General features: G+C 44.4%; 1 protein-coding gene across 1 annotated transcript; it reads right to left on the bottom strand.

Annotated features, from left to right (window-relative positions):
* Window positions 1–5,024: 5,024 nt before the first annotated feature.
* LOC119974322 (hydroxycarboxylic acid receptor 2-like) lies at window positions 5,025–5,699 on the bottom strand. The gene has a single exon (XM_038813094.1). It carries the CDS (start codon window positions 5,697–5,699, stop codon window positions 5,025–5,027), a length of 675 nt encoding a protein of 224 aa, XP_038669022.1.
* Between the last annotated feature and the right edge of the window lie 5,241 nt (window positions 5,700–10,940).

The following is a 10,940-nucleotide window of genomic DNA, read 5'->3' as shown; positions in this document are numbered from 1 at the left end:
CTTATCTATGCTCCAAATAATAAAATACATCTCAATCATGTCCCACCTCAATTTTCTCTGTTCCAAGGAAAACAATCCAAGTCTATCCAATCTCTCTTTATCGAGATTACCATCACCCTCTGCTTCCTGACATTCAGCCAATTCTGGATCCAATTTGCCCAATTTCCTTGGACCTCATGGGCTTTTACCTTTGCTATCAGTCTCCCATGTGGGACCTTACCAAAAGCTTTGCTGAAGTCCCAGTAGACTATGTCAAATGCATTTCCTTCATCAACACACATGGGGCTGGATTCTCTGATTTGGAAACTATGCCCCCATGCCAGTGTGGGAACAGGGGCCAGGAAAACTGGCGCAAAAGGCCACTGATTCCCTGTTTTGCTGGGGTCTAGCAGGAAGGCAGCGTAGAGCACACAATTCTTGCTGCCGATACGGCCCAGAAAATTGCCGGGTCCGTGGCCGCGCATGCGCACAGCGGTGGCCTGCAGCGGCCGTGCCATGCTACCTGGTGGACGCAGCCCGCGGACCCGGCTCACAAAATAGTGCCCCCCTTCAGTTGGCTCGCACGCCCCGGACTGCCCCACCACAGTACCCCCAGGCCACGGATCGGCCCTACCTCGACTGTGGCGTCGCTGGACTGAGTCCGCAGCTGCCACGCCGAGTTCCCAAGGGGTGAGACTTTACGTGTCCAACGCCTTCGGAACTCGGGTGGGGGGGGGGGGGGGGCTCAGGCAATTGCCTGAGGCTGTGGGTAGGTGGCAAGTACGCTGCTTTGGAGGGAGGGAACATCGAGGAAACGGTGCCGCCCCTGATTCTGTTGGGAATTTGGATTCTCTGGCCCGTCGCCGAATACGATTTTGACGTTGGCGACCGGAGAATCCAGCCCCTGATTACCTGTTCAAAATACTCAATCAAGTTGGTCAGACCTGACCTCCCATAACAAAACCATGCCTCCTCTCAATTAATCCCTGCCTCTCCAAATGCAGATTAATTCTGACTCTCAGAATTGCTTCCAATCGTTTCCCCACCAGACGTTAGACTGACTGGACTGTAATTTCCTGGTTTATCCCTTCCTCACTTCTTGAGTAATGGTACTTCATTGGCTTTCCTCCAGTCCTCTGGCACCTCTCCTGTTGTCTGAGGGGAATTGAAAATTATTGGCAACACGCCTGCTATTTCCTCCCATGCCTCACTCAGCAGCTCGGGATACATTTTTTTCAGTAATCTTTTATTAGTGTCACAAGTAGGCTTACATCAACACTGCAATTAAGTTACTGTGAAAGTCCCCCAGTCACCACACTCCAGCACTTGTTCAGGTACGCTGAGGGAGAATTCAGAATGTCCAATTCACCTAACAAGCATGTTTTTCAGCACATGAATACCCACAAGAGGAAACCCACGCAGAAACGGGGAGAACGTGCAGACTCTGTACAGTGAACCAAGCCGGGTCCCTGGCGCTGTGAAACAATTGTGCCAATCACTATGCTAGCTTGCCACCTATTCATGTGGCCCTGAAGATTTGGCTACCTTTAAGTTGCCAGGCTACTCAGAACTTGCTCTCTGTCGATGTTAATCTCTTTAATGTTACAGTCAATCTGTAGCAGTGGTTAGCACTGCTGCATCAGGGCAGCATGGTGGCACAGTGGTTAGCACTGCTGTTTTGCACTGAGGACCAGGGTTCGATCCCTGCCCCGGGTTACGGTCTGTTGTTTGCACATTCTCCCGTGTTTGCGTGGGTCTAATTCCCACAACACAAAGTTGCAGGCTATACTAATTTGGCCCTTAATTGGAGAAAAAAAAAAAAATTGGGTACTCTAAATGGTGCCTCACAGCACCAGGGACCCGGGTTCAATTCCGACCTCGGGTAACTGTCTTTGTGGAGTTTGCACGTTCTCCACACATACCCATGTCTGCGTGGGTATCCCCTCGTTCCCCCAGTTTCCTCCCACATTCCAAAGATGTGCAGGTTAAGTGGATTGGCTGTTGACAAATTACCCCTTAGAGTGAGGTTACGGAGCGAGCGAATGGGCCTAGTTAGGATGGTCTTTCGAAGTGTCGATGCAGACTTCATGGGCCAAATGTCATCTCGCACTGTTGTTAGCACTGTTGCTTCACAGGACCAGGGATCTGGGTTTGATTTGTGGCTTGGCTCACTGTCTGTGTGGAGTCCGCCTGTTCTCTCTGTGTCTGTGGGTTTCCTCCGGGTGCTTCGGTTTCCTCCCACAAGTCCTGAAAGATGTGCGGTTAGGTAATTTGGACATTCCGAATTCTCGCTCTGTGTACCCGAACAGGCGCTGGAATGTGGTGAGTAGGGGCTTTTCACAGTAACTTCATTGCAGTATTTTATTTTTCTGGAAATGTTATTTATTGAGTTTTCATATTTTATATCCAACAAATGACAAATTATTAGAAAGAAAAACACGCAAAAATTAACATGTATATTTACAGGTAAGCATCTTCATAATAACAACTGTGGCCGTCCCCTTTAACTGGCATACATATTTTACATTCCCCAATATGGCCGAGGCACATGTTTATAGGCATTTATTTACAATTTGGTTTTGGGCCTTATTTTTTTTTTGGAATAATTTTTATTCAAGTTTTCAACAACAAATTTTATCACAACAGAGAAAAACAGTAACCCCGCCCCTCCAATACAAAAACAATAAATTAACAAGAAAAAGAAATGAGCGTAAAACCATGAGAACAAACCCCCATAACGAACCCGTAGCTCTCTCTACCTTCCCACGATTCCCGTCGATTTTCCCCTGATTCTTGGTCACCCGACTATTCTTCCTCTTGTTTGTTGGCCACAAACAGGTCCTGGAACAATTGCATGAATGGCTCCCATGTTCTGTGGAAGCCGTCGTCTGAGTCCTCGGATGGCGAATTTGATTTTCTCCATTTGGAGAGATTCCGAGAGGTCGGACAGCCAGTCTGCAGTCTGCTGCTGACCGCCAGCCAAACAGGATTCTACGGCGGGTGATCAGGGAGGCAAAGGCAAGGGCGTCCGCCCTCCTCCCCAGGAATAGATCTGGCTGGTCTGAAACCCCGAAGATCGCCACTATCGGGCATGGCTTCATTGCAGTATTAATGTAACCCTACTTGTGACACTACTAAGTTTTATTATTATTTCTGCCCTGTAGGAATTCTATGATCAAATGAAAACAACTTGGGACTTTGCTTTATTTTACCAGCCAGTATCCTTTCATGTCCCCTTTTTGCTCTCCTAATTTCCTTTTCAAGTTCCTTCTATACCCCTCTGGGACTTCTGCTGTATTGAGCTCTTGATATCTGCTATAAGCCTCCCGTTTTCTCCTTATCCACTGCTGTATATCCCTTGATATCCAGGGTTCACTGAATTTGTTGGTCTCATCCTTTTTCTTGATTGGAACATGTTGCCCTGCACTCTCCCTATTTCCTTCTTGTGTGTGTCCCATTGTGCTATCACAGATTTAGCTAAAAGTGTCTACTCCCAGTCCACTCTGGCCAAATCATATCGGATATTCTTAAAATTGGCCTTCCCCCAGTTTAGATCTTTGATTTCAGGTCCAACCTTGTCCATTTCCGTAACTATCTTGAATCTAACCGAGTTAGGATCACTGTCTGCAAAATGTTCCCCCGTTAATACTTCAACAACCTGCCCAGCTTCATTACTGAAAATTAAGTCCAGGACCATCCCCTCTCCTGTAGGTCCTTCTACGTACTGGCTTAAAAGGTGCTCCTGAATGCATTTTAAATATTCTGTTCCCTCTAAACCTTTCACACTTTGGCTTACCCAGTTAAAAAAAAATCACTTTTTGTCACAAGTAGGCTTCAAACGAAGTTACTGTGAAAAGCACCTAGTCGCCACATTCCGGCGCCTGTTCGAGGAGGCTGTTACGGGAAGTTATGGGAATATCGAGGAAGTTGAAATCCCTCACTATCATTGAAATAATAATCTTTATTGGAGTCACAAGTCGGCTTACATTAATACTGCAATGACGTTACAGTGAAAATTTCCTAGTCGTCACACTCTGGTGCCTGTTTAGGTACAATGATGGAAAATTCAGATGTCCAATTCACCTAGCAAGCACGTCTTTCGGGAGTTGTGGGAAGAAACCGGATCACCCGGAGATAACCCACACACACACCAAGAGAACATGCAGACTCCACACCAAGCTGTGAATCAAACCTGGGTCCCTTCTGCTGTGAAGCAATGGTACTAACCACTGTGCTACTAGGCCGCCCTATCACTACCTATTACTTTTGCACTTCCCAAAAACTTGCCTATGTATCTGCTCACCTATGTTTCTTGGACTCTTTGGAGGCTTGGAGAACACTCCCAAGTTTCTCTGTTTGTCTTCTGCAACTGTTGGCTTGTAGAAGTGTCTCTGTTTTGCATTGAGCAAAGTTAGTGTATTTTGTTATTTTTGATGTTACAAGGAGTGATGTGTTCTTTTCATCTTGAAGTAAGCCCATTTACTTGACAGTTGACAGGTGCACCTTAGTCTGCCTTTGGAAGATGGGAGAATTAGACAATAGAGAATTATATCCAGCAAACGCAAAGATTCATTTCATTGTTAGGATCCTTGGGTTGTACCATTGAAGGACTAAATCCTGTGATTGTAAGGATAATCCCACAATTGTAAAGGATGAAGACACAGCTGATGGGGAAAACTGATGATGTGAACATAAGAATTATGAGCAGGAGTAGGCCACTCGGCACCTCGAGCCTGCCGCGCCATTCAATAGTATGATGGCTGAACTGCGCTGATACAGAATTTATTGTATGGGACAACTGAAAATTTTTTGAGTCAAGGACAATGATAATTGAATAGAAGATTTATAGACCGGAGCAATATGCAGATGTTAAATGTTTAATATAATACATATGATTCACTTCAAAAGTTTTTTTTTAAAAATGGTATAACAAAGCTGAAAATAACTTCGAGAAATCGACGATGAGTGAATTTTGAAGCTGCAACAATCTTTTGTTGGGCTAGTTGTCACCATGTTCCAAATCCATCGCAGTTTTCAGAAGCGTGTCACAGCTTTGATTCACTAACATTCAGGTTGCTGCTGGCAGCCATCGGTTTCTTGAAGCTTTTCCAGCTTTTCATGGCTTGGGTGATCTTTGATCTGTACTTGGTGCCAGCATAATAATACACAATGGGATCCAGAATGCCATTGAGATAAAGGCAGAGAAGGCTTGAATAGTAAGCTACGCCAAGCTTTTGGAAAAGTGAACAGTTCCTGCGATCCACAGTGGCGATCAGAAAACGTGACAAAACTGTCGGAAGAAAGCAGATGGTGAAGATGAACAACACGACGGCCATCATCTTGGTAGCATGTTGGCCCCTTCGTTGCGATTGAGATGTTAACGTGGGTTTGGCCAATTCCCGTCTGATTAATATTGTGGACACGAGCAGGAATCCAAATGGAATCAGAAAACCCAAAACAGATAACTGAATTGTTGATGGCAGTAAATGTTCCGATATACTTGCTTCATTGAAGCTCATGCAGTGCAATTTTCCATTCAATTGAAAAACGTTGACCGTGCGAAAGATCAAACTCAGGAGACCACAAGTCACCAACCAGATTGTTGCACTGAGAGCAATAGTATATTTCTTTGTAATTCTGTTGTGAGCCTGTACAGGCTTGACGATTATGTAACATCGGTAGCTGCTGATGCATGCTAGGAAGAAGACACTTGCCAACATACTGGATAAGGTGATGAATGCGTGGAGTTTGCACATAAAGTTTCCAAATATCCAGTGATTGTCCTTACTGTAGTAAGTGATCATAAAGGGGTAGGTGAGGGCAAACAGCAAGTCACATCCACACAGATTGAGCATCAAAATATCAATGGGAGTCTTTTTCTTTACTTGAAAGCACAATATCCAAAAGGAGAAAGTGTTGAGGCTTGCTGCTAAAATGAAGAAGATTGTAAGAGTCGGAGGCATCATTGTTGTGAGGAAGTCTTCATTGAACAGACATGTTGTATTAATTGCACTTGTAACTGATGAATTGCCCATTTCTTCAGCCGAAGCACCCTACTTCTGCAAGACGAGAGTACATATGTTGCATTAGAATATCAATTTCTAAATTGCGATAAGTGTACAGAGTAATTTTGGATTGCAAGCAAAAATAAAAAACATTGTTTTAACAAAACATGGTTCCCCCATGAAACACTTGCTGTACTGTTGTGTATTCAATATATCTTTGTAGCTTCATCAGCATTGCTGCAGATGAAAAATGTTTATTGGTTTATTAATACACTAATAGTTTTAAGTTAACTTATCAGTATTTACACTTTTTCTTTCCAGTGACATTTGTAAGGCTCCTTCCTCTTTATTCCCTTATTTTTCCTTTCTTTTATTTTGCCGTTATCATTTTGATCCATGAGTGATGAATGGACTTGTATCCATAAGTCAAGCAGCAAAGAGAATGAGGAACTCCAAGATTACAAGAGAGTAGTTTGAACAGGAACTTTTCGGCACCAGAGAGAGAATTGGGTTGGGGCTCAGTTTGATTGATTGGCTGGGTGCCAATGGATTGGTCCAAAAGGCTGTATTCTGTCTGGTAGCAGGTGGTGATTGAAAATCATTCCACTGGAACAGGATCCAGAGTCCAAAAGAGCTCAGTTTGACTCCTGGAAGCAAAAGGACAAAGACTCTCTGCGTTTTCTCCAGAAAGGCTATGAGTGCTGTATTTCTGGAACTGCAGCGAAACTGAATACATGAATCTATAGGAAAACCTTACAGGCGGCAAACAAAGACACACACTCTCTCTGTCCCCTCTTTCTTTCTCTCCAGCAAGTCTATGAGTGCTGTAGTTATGAATTTACAGTAACACCTCAGACTGTAAGTAGAGTTTGAAGAGGAGTAAGGTGCTGGAAACATCCATCTGAAACAAAAAATCTTTTTCCTTTTTACTTGTGATTTTATTTTACCCCTTTCTTTCCCTCTGTTTGTCTGTCTTGTGACTGTGTGTAGAGAGTGGGGGTGAGTGCAAGTTGAAGTGTGGAATTAGAAATTAGATAATAGTTAACCAGTTGTATTTGCTGTATTTGTTTACAGTTCTTGTGTCAATTTTTAAAAATTGTTTACTTTTACAAACCTGGTGACTGTAATTATTGGCAGCCAAGGACCCAAGACTTTGGGTGCTTCTCTAAGAATTATTGGTTTGGGCGGCATGGTGGTGTAGTGGTTAGCACTGCTCCCTCACGGCACCGAGGACCCGGGTTTGATCCCGGCTCTGGGTCACTGTCCATGTGGAGTTTGCACATTCTCCCCGTGTTTGGATGGGCCTCGCCCCCACAACCTAAACGATGTGCTGGGTAGGTGGATTGACCACACTAAATTGCCCCTTAATTGTGTGTTGATATAAGCAGGGCCTATTTTAAGGTTGATTAAATTCAATATCCTAAAATAATGAATTGGGCATTTTAATTATGCTGCAGTCAAACCTTAGGAAGTCTGTTGGAATCCAGACTTGACCAAAGTCAAATACACAACCAACAGACAAGCTGACAGAACATGCCTGGGCCTGTCCCATTCAATCACCCATCAAGGATCAGCGCACTCTATTGAGACCCAGCAGGAGATCATCGTACCCCATTGAAATGGTATGGGGCTGGTTTAGCTCACTGGGCTAAATCGCTGGCTTTTAAAGCCGACCAAGCAGGCCAGCAGCACGGTTCGATTCCTGTACCAGCCTCCCCGGACAGGCGCCGGAATGTGGCGACTAGGGACTTTTCACAGTAACTTAATTGAAGCCTACTCATGACAATAAGCGATTTTCAATTTCAATTTCAAATGCACAGGTGTATTGTCCGTGGCCCAGATCGAGCCACACTTTCTGTCACCCAGAGTATCTACTGTTGCCTTATATGGAACAGGCCATGTGCAGCCCACACCACCAGGTTGCCTGTCAAACGGCCATCAACCGGACCATTGGCTGCTGGGACCCCCTCCCGAAACCTCATTGGACGGAAGCCAGAGAAGTTTCTGGAAAGGCGGGGTGAGAGGGCAGATAAAGGTAGGCATCTCGGAGACACCAGCAGCAAAGACTCGGTGTGTGAGGTTACCTTGACCAGTCCAGAAAGAAGGAAGGAAGGATGCATGCAAGGAAGAAACAGGCAGCAAGATTAACCTTCGCAAAGAGGAACCAGAGGGACTTGGGGATTGGGCCTGCAGCTTACCAAACCATCTTTGCGGGTAGTATAGTCAAATCCTGGATGTTTCTTGTATGTAGAGTGGGTAAATTATGGGTTAACTGTATTTAATAAAGTGTGTTGCATTATATTTGTGTCTGTACTTTGTTCTTCTCATGAATTTTTTTTTTAAATTTAGAGTACCCAATTCATTTTTTCCAATTAAGGGGCAATTTAGAGTGACCGATTCACCTAGATAGCACATCTTTGGGTTGTGGGGGCGAAACCCACGCAAACAAGGGGAGAATGTGCAAACTCCACACAGAGAGTGACCCAGAGCCGGGATCGAACCTGGGACCTCAGCGCCGTGAGGCCGCAGTGCTAACCCACTGTGCCACCATGCTGCCCATTTTCCGCATAAATAAAGACACCTGGGTAAACTTTAATTACGGAGCTGGTTGAAGTATCTGAATTGGACAAAAACAACAATTGGAAAAAAATAGAATTGGGTACTCTAAATTTATATTTTTTTTAAAAAGTGAACTATTGGTTAATTCACTTGTGTTGTGACTCCGGGTCAAGTGGGGCTGGAATTGACTGCGCACTAGCCCAGGGTGTCGGAATACATTTCCTGAGGGAAAGGCGAGCTGGATAAAGTTGACTTGTCCTCAACAGGAGTTAAGTGGTTTGCCATCTTTTTTGTCAGATTAAAGTAACAGGTTGTTAGCTCACGGATTGCTCTATCACCCCGCTTGACCTTGCTGCTACTTCTGTGCTGTCGCATTGCTCGCCTGGCAAGCAGTTTTGAATGAGTTTTATAGTCTCTTTCAAGCCAATTTGAGAAAACCAAAACCACAAAGTCTTTGGCCTGTGCTACTGCCTTGATCGATTCTCCAGGCTTTGTCTTATGCTGAACCAGACGGCCAGAATCTTTGCATTCTATTGAATGGCAAGCTAAGTGTAATTGCCATCTTAACTCTACATATGCCTCTTCCATTCAACAGGCTCCTTTGATATCCACTCTTTTGGTCACACATTTATCCATCTCTTAATTTATTTTCTTGTGGATGTGTTGAATGGGATGCTGAATTTTTCCTTATGCATTTGTAGAACAGGGCGAGAAGCTTTTTTTGTAAAAAAAAAAGTTATGTAAATGTAAATTGCTGTGTTGTTGACATTTGAGTATTTGGCGAGGCCAGTATTTTCTTCCTATTTATTTTTTTCTCCCTTGTTCAGTCTCTTCCCATCCACGACTCATGTTCTCATGACCTCTTGTTTCTTTTTTAAAAATAGATTTAGAGTACCCAATTATTTTTTTTTCCCAGTTAAGGAGCAATTTAGCGTGGCCAATCCACCTAATCTGCACATCTTTGGGTTGTGGAGTTGAAACCCATGGAGACATGGGGAGAATGTGCAAACACCATACTGACAGTGACCCAGGGCCGGGATCGAACCCGGTCCTCGGTGCCGTGAGGGAGCAGTGCTAACCACTATGCCACGTGCCATTCGCCCCCTTGTTTGTTTAACAGTTTGCACTCACTCGGCTCGAAATCATTTCCTCTTCAACATGGATGTCCAGTCCCTCTACATTTTCACGCCCATCAGGATGATCTAACAGTTCTCCACTTCTTCATTGAACAAAGGCCCAACCAGTCCCCATGCACCACCACCTGTTAAGTAATGGGTTAAGAGACATTCCAATTAGTTGTCTCGTGTTAAGTATCTAATAATTGACACTGATATGTAATGGGGCTTCAGGTGGCCTTTGTGTCAGGTGATGTGATGACAGAGTTTTGTGCAGAGTCTGTTAAAGTTAAATACAGGCGTTTGAGAAAAGGAGCAGAACCTTTGACTCTTTATACAGCAGCAGCTAAATGTCTAACACCACCTTCCTCTGTCTGGCTTAACTTGAACAACTTCTCTATTAAGCCACTTCATCCAAATAAAAAAAAGTTACCGTGGATACCTGCATGGCTTCCAGCTATGCTTATCTTTGTGGAGTGGAATACTCTTATTTAGTTCAAGTCCTACTCAGCAGAACCTCCCCCCATCTTTGTTTCTGGTGTATTGACAACAGTATCAATGCTGTTTCCTGCTCTTCCCTGAACTGGAAAATTTAATTGAATAGCTTCCAATTTCCACCCTTCCCTTACCTTCACATAGCCCATCTCTGACTCTTTACTTATTGACTTCTCTTGTCCATTTCTGGGGATAGACTTCTATTCACTATGAGTCACTGACGCCCACAATGCTGTCTGAGATGGATTCTCTGCATCAGGTGGGAGGACAGGCGTACTAACATTAGCGTCCTTGAAGGAGCCAAGAGCACCAGGACTGGGACCATGATCATCCAAAGCCAACTCCCTGGTCCAGCCATGTGTTTAGGATGCCAGAGTCCCGATAGCCAAAGTAAATCATTTGCATCCAGCTCAGGAAGGCACCTGAACTAGAGGAGGATAAAGGAAATCCCTCAGAGACCCTGAAAGCTTACCTCGATAAATGCAATATATATATCAATCCCCTGGGAAAGCCTTGCTCAGAAGAAACCGACCCGGAGGAAACCTCCTGATTGAAGAGACACAGTTTGGTTGAAGATGTGGCTCTAAGGTTGGGCTCATCCGCCATGCCAGGACCCCATGACCAGTAACAGAGTTTCTTAGGTGGACATCATACTCATTTGCGAGTGATTGTTAAGGAAGACACTGTAGCCCGATCCCTCTCTCTGTCCCTCTCTGCCTCACGTATGGCTCACTGAAAGAAATCTTTGGTGCAGGGATTGCAAATGTTTTTTGATATTCTCTTATCT

This window comes from Scyliorhinus canicula, chromosome 12, assembly GCF_902713615.1.
Source record: "Scyliorhinus canicula chromosome 12, sScyCan1.1, whole genome shotgun sequence".
NCBI classification, from domain to species: Eukaryota; Metazoa; Chordata; class Chondrichthyes; order Carcharhiniformes; family Scyliorhinidae; genus Scyliorhinus; species Scyliorhinus canicula.
The sequence above is the reverse complement of the archived record's forward strand: the minus strand, read 5'-3'. Positions and strand labels throughout refer to the sequence as shown.